We start from the raw sequence: 13,119 nt of genomic DNA, 5'->3' as shown, positions 1-13,119 counted from the left end.
CATTTTCCTGTGCTCTCTCCCACCCTTCCATAATGTAATATAATTTTGCTATATTTTCATATTTTTCATTTGATCTGGAATGTGCTTCCTGGCCCATCAGCCTGTGCCACTTCTCAGCCTTCTCCTTTCAACCCCATTCCTCCAGTTATTTCCCTAAAATCTATTATTTTGCAGTCCATCAGCTCCATTATTTCCCTGTTGCCCACCTGTGCTAGAGGGCTAATGTTCACCCACCAGCATGTCTTTCAGAAGTAGGAGGAAACCAAAGTACCTGGAAGTAAACCTCATTGCCACAGGGAGACTGTATTCAAGGTCAAGATAAAGCTCGAGTCCCTGGAGCTCAGTTTTACTGCATAATCCTGCTATGTAAATTACTGCATAATGATACGGTGTATTTGTACTTTTCTCCAAACAAGCCAACATTCTAATAAATCTGTATTTTACTCTTCTTGAAACCTGTTTCTTTCCTTTGTTAGGAAGAATATTGTACCTGAACTCTGCATTCTGGTTGAGATTTTGAGTTAATTAAACAATGTTTTGGAAAATTTTGTAAACAGAATTGAGTAAACACAGATAATTATTCAGATAAATTATCTAATGTTTGGCATCCATTGTGTGAGTGTTGGGGAACTGCTGCATCTTGTGCTCTGATGCTGTACTCCACAAGGTGTCATCAAACATTGTTTGCAAAAGCCCAGTGAAGGACATTGACACACTTGAGCTTTCCATGTGTTTGAGAGAATTGTGAGCTTAGTGGAATGGTAATATAGTCCATGAGGTTCAAATGTCAAAGTGGTTTAGATTTTCATTTTTAACAGGCCACTGAATTTTATGAAATGTTAATTGATATGGAACTATTAGCATTGAAAGCCTAGTTATATGCAAGCAATGCAGTTTGACTGAGGTATTGGTAAGTTGGGTGATGTGAGCTAATCATAACTTAGTGCCTTAAGCAGAAATGGAAGTAATTGTATTTTAAGTACTATGTTTGGAATATTTTGTTGGAAGAGCTAAGTGGTATGTGATTTGTAGACAGCGATTTCGAGCATATTTTAAATAGTAATTCTGTGCAAGTTTGAAGGTTAGATCGATCATTCTCATTGTCTATTTTTAATATGAGAGAAATGCGTAAATGAACCATGCAGTTCTATTCTGTTAAACTCAAGGAATAAAGCGTCTCAACTTGGATGCAACTTTGGCTTGCTTGTCAGTTTACACAAAAGCAGCAGCAGCCTCGTGCTTAGCTTTCCTGTTGGTGGCGCTTTGGTCAAGTTAGAGGTTTCATACTATGTGGAAATGTAATTGAATTTGTATCCATATCGTGGTGAGGTATCAACAGAGTGAATTGGGATCATTACCTTTTGAGGTGTATCTTCAGCCTAATATTTTGCCCCTTTCACTGTTAAATTCATTATTTGCTTATGCCTGCTATGTGATCAGTTATGGGCAATGCTGATTGCCTGTCTCTTGCACTCACCCTTTTCCCCTGCCCCCACATCCCCTCATAAACTCACAATCACTTGTTTTGTTGAATTATCTAATTACTGACATTCCTGTTAACCATTGTCTTGGGAAGCTATTGACCAGGTTAAGTGCATTGATGTTTATAAGTGTTGGTGACATCTAGAACTCTTAAGTTATGTAACTACAGCAGCTCATTAGCAATTTTCTTTTAATGTATGTAACAGATTTTACAATTATAAGTTGTGTTTTTTTTCTGTACAGAAGACCATCAATGTGATACACTTCAAGCAAAAGGGCCCAATAGGCAGATTTTAGAAGGTTTGTGAATTATAAGATTAGCTTTATTTTTCACATGTATGTGAAAACATACAATGGAATGTGTCATTTGCGTCAATGACCATCAGAGTCGAGGAATTGCTGGGGACAGCCTTCAAGTGTTGCTGTGCTTCCAGTTCCAAAACAGCCTGCCCACAACTTACTAAACCTTCCTAACCCATTCTACTTTGGAATGTGGGAGGAAACCCACGCAGTCACAGGGAGAACGTACAAACTCCTTACAGACAGCGGCACAATTGAAACCAGGTTGCTGATGCTGAAAACTGCTAGGGTGCTATGCTCCTGTACCACTTCATTTTGTATAAAGTTGTCACAGATTCTTCATTATACCTTTAGCCAAAAAGATCGTAAGTAATCTAAAATGGTTTTTAAACCAATTGGTCCTTCTCTAAATATAGAAGAAACTCAGTGAATTTTTAAATATATAAATCAAAAATGATATTTCATGAAAACATAAGAATTTCTTCCACTCTTGTCATTATAGGAGTCTTTCTGCATATTGTAGCAGACACTCTTGGCAGTGTAGGTGTTATAATATCTGCCCTTCTGATGCAGAACTATGGCCTTATGATAGCAGATCCTATCTGCTCCATGTTGATTTCTTTCCTTATAGGAATAAGGTAAGTTATTTGGGGTTTCTGTATTATTAATTTGTTGTTAAGTTTTTGGCCTACATAATATGCAAATGTTGACTATAATTTAAAGCATTGTTGTTGCTGAACTTTTACTAAGATGGTATTAACAATAATTGTGTTTTAAGTTACTATATAAGAGAATAAGCCACCATGTTGATGCACTTGGACAACACCTGACATCCTTTTCTCATCCTTGCACCCATAGAATGGTTACAGAGTTCATTTGCTCTGTGGGTCTGTGCTGCTTCCACAAAAGAACAGTGCAGTTATAGTTCCACTACCTATCCTCAATCTATAACCTACCAAATTCTTTCAGATACTCACCGAGGTCCACTTTGAATGTTCTCTTAATACTTAAGGCCTTGTGGTTACAATTTCCTAAATGTTCTCCCACTGAAAGGGCACCTGGCAGTCTCATTTCCCAGTATAAGGTCCAGTGTGACTCTTCCTCTGGTTGACTATCCATATACTGCTTTAAGAAACTCTCTTGGATGCACCTTACAAATTCTACCTTGTCTAACCCTTTTGCAATAAGAAGATCCTGGCTTATATTAGGGAAGCTGAGATCACCCACCATGACACCGCTGTTTGTTTTTGCACTTTTTCCTAACCTGACTGCATATTTATTCCTCGATGTCCAGGTGGCTGTTGGGGGGTGTTTATAGTATAATCACATAAGAGTGATTGTACCCTTCTTATCTTTGAATTCTATACATATAGCCTCAGTGGATGAGCTCTGTGTTATATCCCTTCTGAGTACAGCTGTGATATTCATCTTTTCCCTTCTCTCTATTTCTTTTAAAACATCAATATCCTGAAACAGGCTGTTTTAATAGCCTGCCATTTGTAATGCTTCTTTTACCTCTTCTACTTACTCTCTTGGTCATTCGGAAAGTTCTGACTCTGATTTCCCTAGGCAAGAGAATTTGCCTAGACTGCAGTTGAAACATCTCCACCTTAAAAGCTTCCCTCCGAGTGTCCAATTACAGTTTTGCCAACCATCCAACTTAGCCAGGGTAGATCTGATTCAATCTCGTTTCAATGGTCCTTCGAATAATCTTACCTGGGAGTGTTCCATATCCTTTTTGCATTGCTGAGCTAAACATGATATTTTTGCTGTCTCCTGTATGTTCCCCATTGATAACCTGCGCATTTGGCTTTGTTCACTTCCCAGAACCAAGTCCAGCAATGCCTTTCTTGTTGGGACAAAAACATGCTGATTAAATCAGCTGTCCTGGGGAATTCAGAAATTCCTCCCAGCTCTTTGCCCCTTTGCTATTCCAGTCTATATTTTTCCCCCTACATTTATAATGTAGCCTATAGGATAGTATGGTTAGTGTAATTGCACCTTGAATGTTTCAGGATATTGTCTCTCCAGCACTACAATATTTTTCGTAATCATTACTGCCACTCTTCTCCCTGTCTTCCTTTTCTTTCCTGAATACTCTGTACTAATTAAGTCAGTTCCCCTGCACTACCTGATTGTTTATTTTTGTCTGAATGGCAATTGCCTATTCTCTTTTTGCCTTCACTTTCTTGTGATGCAGGGTGAGCGGCAACCATAGTGATTGAGCTTTTCTGCTGACAATAACTTCCTGCACCTGTAGTTGTCCAGGATGTGAGAAACATCCTGGAGTTCCCAAGTGACACAGGATGTGAATTCCATGAGTCTGAGTCACCTTGTCGTGGTTTTGTTTATTAAATTTCTTCACTTAGATTTTTTAAAAAGCACTTAAAGAGCTATTACTATTGAATTAGTAACTTCCTCTTTTTTTAAATTCCTGTGCAATTTTTACAAAAGCTAGCTGGGAAGTTTGCCGCACCAAACCCCCCTCTCCCCCACTTCCACTGGGTCAGTTTCCTACAGTGGGTGAATGCTGCTCAGTTTCATTGTTCTTTCTAACAGTCAACATTTTTGTAGGTATTAGGCTTCCTAAAGTGATTTCATGTCTACTAGCTATACAACCCTTAGTCACTCAGCTCTTTCTAGCTTCATTGCTCACTATCTCTTCCACCCACCTCCCAAATGACCTTGGTTATTTTTATTTAATTTGGCAATAAAGTTGATAAATACATTTTGTACAAAGATCTTTGGAAAGTACATTAAAAGTAAATAGTAATTTACTTTTTCCCCTTAGTGTTGCCAGCTGCTGTCAAAGTATCACACGGTAATAAACATTTACACTGACAGTCAGCTCTCTACACTAGCACTTTTAAACCTACTACGGTATTTGGTTTCCATCATAAAGGAAATGTAATGATACACCTCAGCTACTAAAAGAAAAGGGAGATTTTGGCTCCACTTCAAATTTTTGTGTTCCAGACTTTGCCTAGTACCCATTTGCTAGGCACTGCTTTCTATTTATTGGCATCTTTAACCACTCGTAATGTAAGGAACCTCCCTAATTCTTCTGCACCATGTTGCTTTAGTATTCCAGTGCTTCCAGATTAGTGCAATAGAATTCCAGAGACTTCCCACTGGGTTTCAAGAGGCCCTAAGGCAGGTCATGCAACACTATCAAACCTGCACTATCCTGATGCAGGGTTTTGGCCCAAAACACTGACAATTTCTTTCCTCCCACAATTTGCTGCTTGACCAACTGAGTTCTTCCAGCAGATTTTATGTTACTACCAAACCTCTAAGCTATTTGCTGATGGTGTCATGGTGGGTTCCTCCTTCCAGCATTCCCAAATATCTGAATTACTATTTCTTGTACCTTAACAAGTTCTTCCTATTCCATTTGGTGCACTATTCCAATGGCTGAAATCTGCTACCATTACTGGTGGATACTGAAGGATAACCACCAAGTCCTTCCAGATTAATGTCAGAATGAACAAATCTTCCTACATAATTTTTCAGGTCACCTGCTTAGATTTTTAACCAATGATAGCATTTTTTTAACCTGTTCTTCCTCTAGCCAGTTAAATACTTGATCCAATTGAGTTTCTTGATTTACGTTGAATATTGTAGTTCATTTTTGTCATATTTATGTACATATAACTGTTATAAAATCTTCCACAAAATTTTGTATTTTATTTTACATTAAAAATGAATTAAGGCCAGCAGGGTAGTTCTATAGCCAGCAAACATTATTATTACTGCTGTTGGTTGATCATAGCTGAAAGATTAAGAATCAAAAAGTCAAAGAACTTTGAAGCAGCTTTTATTCAATTTGATTTTATATCTGTGTCGCCTTTTTTTGCAAATTACTTTTAACTAATTTCAGATCTATTAACACTGCATCCTTTCGCTGGGCTGTATTTGGCATCAGTTCTGTTCCTGCCATACTTTTAGCTTTGTTCATTTCCCAACTAAAGGGAATATTTTGATTATAATGATGAAGATGAGTGAGGGTGACGCGATATTCATTTAATTGGATGATTGTGGGATTGAATTTCATCCTCCTGATTTAAGCATTGTGTTGATTCTGAAGTGCTGCAGTTCCAGTGTGTTTGGTTAAGATTAAATTGAGGACCCACCTGTGATGTGGAGTAGCTGCATAAGATCCCACGAAACTTGGTCGGTAATACATGATGCCTCATCCAAAGGTTATCCATCAAATTGATTTATTATTAATTTTTCATTTGATATCTGAGGGTTCTTGTACAGAAGGAGATCGACTAGTAACTGCACTTAATAGTAGTTAATTGCCATAAAACATCTTGGGCTATGCTGGGGAAGTGAAAGAACTGGCACGTATGCAAAATTTGAACAAATGGAACTGGATTTCAGAAATTCTTCAGTTTTATTTTCCCTTGACTTAAATTTTGAGTTTCATTTATTATATACATGTACTGTATATTGCATAACAAGGGTTATTGGTGTCAGCATGACCAGCCTTTGTGTTAGAACTGTATAAATTGATCTCTTCTAATTTGGAAGAGCCAAATTCTACAACATGATTTCTTCATTCAGGGAGACTGATTTGCAGAAATCTAAGAAGTAAGTTAACGCAGAAGGTTGTATTCTACCATAATTTCAGTAGGGCAGCGTTGGGATTGAAATTGATGTACAGGCAGTCCCTGGGTTACGAATGAGTTCCGTTCCTGAGTCCGTATGTATAATACATCCGGTATTATTTAGCGTCCATTAGTCAAACGTTTGTCTTAATATATAGTATATATTTTACCTTTTTATGCATATGAAATGCTTAAAAAACGTATGTATTTCAATAATTAAACCATTGTGTTACTTAGTAATAATTGTAGCTTTCATCGGGGCAGGGCCTTTCGCATGCTCCATTATTCTCACTTTATCCTTTACCTGTATTCTTTAAAGTTGTTCTGATTGTTGACTGACTGTAGCCTAAAGCTTTTCCAATGACCGATGGCATTTCACCTCTTTCCAATCGCTTTATTTTCAATCACGATCATTTTCCGTTAACAGAACAGAAAACTACAAATTCTATGTTCTATTGCTGAACAGCAGTGAACCGTCTGATTGGCCTATCAAAGTTCTCTTTAGGAACTAGTTGACGATCAGCATTTCTGATCTGGCTATTGTTCACGATTGCGTTTAATAAAAAAAATACAGCAGCAGCCACGATGGGCGGGTCTTGTGCTTCTTCAGGTCCTAAAGTGCACCCGCACTGAGACAGGTTAAATGGGACAAGTGGGGGCAGTGCTGACTGGAAAAGGGGAGGTCAGGGTGAATCTTGCTAAGAAATATTTAAGCCAAATACAAAGTTACACAGTGTTAATGGCAACTACTTAAAATGGTGGATGGCGTCGTGATGCGACTTTAAATGGCGGAAGGCGTTCTCCTCCCTCCGTTCATAAGTACGAGTTGTCCGTAAGTCGGATGTTCATAACTCAGGGGCTGCCTGTACTCCCGTATTTTGGAGAAATACATTTTGTTACTGTATACTTTGTCTCACAGATATTGGATAATATGGTGAAAATTAGTTTTTTTTCCTCAATCTTTTCATTGCAGCTCTCGGGTCTCATTTAGTTTTACTTTTTTTTCTAAATTGAAGGAAAAATATTGAAAGTTCTAATGTGTTTCTGTTTATAATATGAATTTGTAGTGACACTGAGGTGCAGCTAGTAGTCTACAGAGCCAATGACTGACCTCGAGTGTTGTCTGAGTGAAATTGACACGTTCTCCCTGTGATTGTGTAGTTTGGGTCTTGGTGCGTCAGTTTCTTCCAATATCCTTAAGAAGTGGTTTGGTAGACTAATTGACCATGCAAGTGCTCTGACGTAGGTGAGTGGTAGAATCAGGGGCGAGTTAATAGAATAGGATTAATGTATAGGTGGTTATTAGTGGTCCAAAGGATCTGTCTCTGTGCTGTATATCTCTGTGAATTTGACTGATCAAATGCAATAAAACCCAGCAATGTAGCATCTTCAATGGTGTTGGACAGGCCGGTTCTATTTATTTAGAGACCCACACAGTAACAGGCCCTTCCGATCCAATGAGCCGATGGTTGCCCAATTATGCCCATGTGACTCAATGAGCCAAGTGGCCTAATTCTGTTCCTATATCTTAATGGTCTTAACTTACTGACTTGTACATCTTTGGAATGTGGGTGTGAACCAGGGCAACTGGAGGAAATGGAACTAGTTACAGGGAAACTGTACAAACTCTTTACAAACAGCGATGGAATTGAACCCAGGTCACTGGTGCTTGATAGCGGTATGTTAACCTCTAAGCTATCAACTGAACTATTGGATGTTACTCCTATTTGTACTCCAACATAGAGGCACAGAACACTACAAATGTTGGAATCTGGAACAGCAAGAAGCTCAACAAAGTTGGTGGTCAGGCAACATCTGTAGAGTGGAAATGGAGATTTGACATTTCGGGTTAAGACCCTTCATCTGGATTGACACTATCTCAACCCAAAGTGTTGACTGTCCATTTCCTCTCTACAATGCCTCTACCATTGAGTTCCTCCAGTAGTTAGAATTCTTCTATTTTTGTAGGTGTTCCCAGTGATATTGTGAGACTTGGTTGCAAGAGGCTCAGAGCTAGCAGGTTGTGATGATCTGGAATTCCATTTTTTAGACTTGATAGAGAAGAGAGATCAAAGTGGGAGAGGTGACATTACTAGTCAGGGAAAATGTCAGAAAGGGCAGACTGGAGAACTTGTCTACTGAAGTTATATGGGTGAAACTGAGGAATAAGAAAGGGATGACTGTTAATCGGATTATATTATAGACCACTCAATAGTTGGTGGGACTCAGAGGACCAGAGAAGCAGTTTCAGCGACAGGTTACTATCGATGCAATGCTCCTCAGACAGGATGAAGAGGTCAATACTCCCCAATGCCATTAGGCTTTACAATTCTACCGCCAGGACTTAAGAACTTTTTAAAAGCTATTATTAATGCTTTTTGAGATAGTGATTTAGATGCATATCATATTTTTTACTGAGTTAAGTATTGTATGTAATTAGTTTTGCTACAACAAGTGTATGGGACATTGGAAAAAAAGTTGAATTTCCCCATGGGGATGAATAAAGTATCTATCTATCTATCTATATTTGTAGGGAGATTGCAGACTGTTGTAAGAAACGTAAGGTTGTCATAGTAACACACAAAATGCTGGAGGAATTCAGCAGGCCAGGCAGCATCTAGGCAAAGAGTACAGTCGACATTTCCTAGATGCTGCCTGGCCTGCTCAGTTCCTCCAGCATTGCCAATGCTGGAAATCTGAGCTGCACACACACAGATTTTCTCTTGTTTGAGGCTGCCATAGTAGGTGATTTTAACTTTCCTCATATTTATTGAGACATGCTGTAAAAAGCTAGATGGGATCTGGATGAGCTTGTCAAATGTGTTCAGGAAGGTTTCCTTAATCAATACCAAAGAGGTTGCAAATAGAGGGAATGCAATACTCGATCTACTGTTCGAGAATGAGACGGTAGGTGACCGAAGTTTGCACAAGGGAACACTTTGCATCTAGTGACCATAATGCCATTAGTTTCAATATAACTATGGAAAAGGATAGGTCTGGTCTATGAATTAAGATTCCAAATTGGACAGAGGCAAATTTTGATGGTATCAGAAGGAATCTGGCCAGTTTAGATTGGGACAGGGTGTTTTCAGGCAAAGGTATACTTGATATGTGGAAAGCCTTCAAAGGTGAAATTTTGAGTACAGAGTTTGTATGTTCTTGTCAAAATAAAAGGCAAGGATAACAGGTTTAGGGAACCTTGGTTTTCAAGTGATATTAAGGCCCTGATTAAGAAGAAGTGGGTACATAGCAGGCATAGGCAGGAAGGAACAAATGAGGTACTTAAGTATAAGAAATGCAAGAGAACACTTAAGAAGGACATCAGGAGGGCTAAAAGAAAGCATCTGGTTGCTCTAGCAGACAAGGTGAAAGAGGATCCCAGGGGTTTCTACAGATATATTAAAAGCAAAAAGATTACAAGGGACAAAGTTGGTCCTCTTGAAGATCTGAATGATCATCTATACATGGAGCCAAAAGAGATGGGGGAGCTCCTAAGGAATTTTTTGCAGCTGTATTTTCTTGCAGACGGACAAAGAAGTGAAGCAAAACAGCAGTGAGGTATGGACTGTAGACAGATCACAGAGGAGGAAATGTTTGCTGTCTTGAGGCAAATTAAGGTGGATAAATCCCCAGGGCCTGACAAGGTGTGTTCCCTCAGACTTTGTGGAAAGCTAGTGCAGAAATTGCAGGGGCGCTAGGAGAGATTTAAAACATCCTTAGCAATGAGTGAGATGCTGGAGGATTCAAGAATAGTTAATGTTCTGTTGTTTAAGAAAGGCTGTAAAAGACAGGAAATTATTGTCCATTAAGGCCGACATCAGTAGTGGGTCAATTATTGGAAGCCGTTCTAAGGGATCAGATTTAAATATATGGGGACTGATTAAGGGTAGTCATCATGGCTTTGTGTGTGGTAGGTTATGCCTAACCAGTCTTGGAGTTTCTTGAGGAAGTTAGCAGAAAAGTTCATAAAGACAAGGCAGTGGATGTTGTTTACTTAGTCTTTAGCAAGATCATTGACAAGGTCCTGCTTGGCAGTTTGGTCAAGAAGGTTTAGTCGTTTGATATTCTGGATGAGGTAATACATTTGATTAGACATTGGCTTCACGGGAAAAGCTTCAGAGTGGAAGTAGATGGTTGCCTTTCTGACTGGAGGCCTGTTGCGCCTCAGGGATCAGTATTGGGTCTGTTGTTGCTTGTCATCTATATCAACGATCTGGATGAAATGGTGTAAACTGGATTAGGAAATTTGCAGATTACACCAAAATTGGGGTCGTAGTTGACAGCGAGGAAGACTATCAAAGCTTGCAGAGGGATCTGGACCAGCTGGAAAAATGGACTAAAAAATGGCAGATAGAATTTAATGTAGAAATTTGTGAGATGTTACACTTTGGGAGGGCAAACCAGGGTAAGACTTGCACAGTGTGCAGTGGAGCACTGATGAGAGCAGTAGAACAGAGGGATCTGGGAATACAGATTAATAATTCCTTGAAATTGGCGTCACAGGTAGATGGGGTCGTAAAGAGAACTTTTGGCACCTTGGCCTTCACAAATCAAAGTATTGAGTACAGGAGTTCATTTGTTAGGTTGAAGTTATATAAGATGTTGGTAAGGGCTAATTTGGAGTATTGTGTTTAGTTCTGGTCACCTACCTATAGAAAAGATATCAATAAGATTGAAGTAGTGTAGAGAAAATTTACAAGAATGTTACCAGATCTTGAGGACCTGAATTATAGGGAAAGGTTGAATAGCTTAGGACTTTATTCCCTATAACATAGGAGAATGAGGAGAGATTTGATAGAGATAAACAAAATTTATGAGGGGTATTGATAGGGTAAATAAGACATAGGAGCAGAATTGGATCATTCAGCCTATTGAGTCTGCTCTGCCTTTCCATCATGGCTGATCCTGGATCCCACTCAACCCCCTACATCTGCCTTCTCACCATAACCTTTGATGCCCTGACCAAACAGGAAACTATCAATTTTTGCTTTAATAGTTTGGCCTCCATTGTTGTCTGTGGCAGATCATTCCACAGATTCACTACTTCTTGTCAAAAAAAAACTCTTCTAGAGGGTCGCCCCTCAATTTCAACATTCAGTAGATTTCCCCCCCCCCCCACACATTCTTCTAAATTCCAGTGAGTACAGGCCCCAAGCTGCCAAACGCTCCTCATATGTTAACCCCCTTCATTCCTGGAATCATCCTCGTGAAGCCCCTCTGAACTCTCTCCAATGACAACACACCCTTTCTGGGGCCCCAAAACTGTTGACAATACTCCAAGTGTGGCTTGACTAGTATCTTATAAAGCCTCAGCATTATCTCCTTGTTTTTATATTCTATTCCCCTTGAAAAGAATGACAACATTGCATTTGCCACCTTTACCACAGGCTCAACCTGTAAATTAGCCTTCTGGGAGTCATGCATGAGGACTCCCAAGACCCTTTGCACCTCTAATGTTTGAATTTTCTCCCCATTTAGATAATAGTTTGCACTTTTTCCCTTTTACCAAAATGCATTATCATACATTCCCCAACACTGTATTACATCTGCGATTTTTTTTGTGTCTCTTCTTCCAATTTGTCCAAGTCAATTGCATTGCTTCCTCAACACTGCCTACCCCTCCACGTATCTTTGTATCATCTGCAGACTTTGCCACAAAGCTATCAGTTGTGTTATCTAAATCATTGACAAACAATGTGAAATACTGACCCCTGAGGAACAACACTAGTTACTGCAAGCGAGTTTTTTCCACAGGTTGGGTAAGACTAGAACTGGAGGCCATGGGTTAGGGTGAAAAGTGAGCTATTTAAGGGGAATATGAGGGGGATCATCTTCACTCAAGGTATTGAAGAGTGTCGAACAAGCTGCCGGCAGACGTAGTGGATTTAGTTTCAATTTCAACATTTAAGGAGAAACTTAGATAGGTACATGGATGGTAGGGGTATGGAGAGCTATGGTCTTGGGTGCAGGTTGACAGGACTAGGCCGATTAATAGTTTGGCATGGATAATGGGCCAAAGGACCTGTTTCTGTGCTGTAGTGTACTATGATTATGATATGAAAAATGTTCCAGTGAACTCAAATCAGTTTAGTGGGAGTGTGGGAAAAGGGGGCCTACTGAGTTTAGAGACAGCACAGGAAGCAGGGACCTGATGAGGCTTGATGGCACACAGGAAACCAAGTCAAGTGAGCCAGATGCCAAATCTATGAATTTCCAGAAAATGAAATAATGGATTATCTGTGTTTTATTGTAAATTTCTCAGTCTTCCACCCCTTCTCCACCCTTGCCCTCTCTCGCAAAGAATACTTTTTCTTCAGATAAAATTTATGATGTGAATCAACAAAAGTAATAATTCAGATGCTGCCCCCTCCCCTCTGGTCCTCTCAAGCAAAAAGATTATTCAGTTCATGACCAAGGCTTAATGAGAACTTTTATTCCCCACTTTTTTTTCAAAATTTATATGTATAAGTTTAGAAGATTGCTTATTTAAAATCAAAAATATTTTCTCCTAGTAATTATTCTGTTCAGAAGTAGACTGGCCAAATATGTCGTCTTTCCCTACTCCCAGCTGCAATTTTTGGCATGTATACCCCAAGCCAGTCCTTGAGTTCAGAAGGATGCGTTGAAAAGATAGATTACTTCCAGCTGTAACACATGCAGAGTTGTACATCCTTCCAGCTGTCTTCCATGTCCTTCCCTGTTCTTTGTGCTCAGGCTATTACGA

The 13,119-nt window shown here is 39.3% G+C and overlaps 1 protein-coding gene across 1 annotated transcript in view; it reads left to right on the top strand.

Moving 5' to 3' along the window:
• The window catches only part of slc30a7 (solute carrier family 30 member 7), a 75,835-nt gene that overhangs the window by 44,208 nt on the left and 18,508 nt on the right, over window positions 1–13,119 (top strand). Inside the window, exons 7-8 of the mRNA XM_073063387.1 lie at window positions 1,726–1,782; window positions 2,285–2,420. Of these exons, the coding sequence (XP_072919488.1) occupies window positions 1,726–1,782; window positions 2,285–2,420 (193 nt within the window). The remainder of the gene's footprint in view (window positions 1–1,725; window positions 1,783–2,284; window positions 2,421–13,119) is intronic.

The sequence above is a fragment of the Hemitrygon akajei genome, chromosome 12 (genome assembly GCF_048418815.1).
Source record: "Hemitrygon akajei chromosome 12, sHemAka1.3, whole genome shotgun sequence".
In the NCBI taxonomy this organism is placed as follows: domain Eukaryota; kingdom Metazoa; phylum Chordata; class Chondrichthyes; order Myliobatiformes; family Dasyatidae; genus Hemitrygon; species Hemitrygon akajei.
This window is presented reverse-complemented; position numbering and strand designations above follow the sequence as displayed.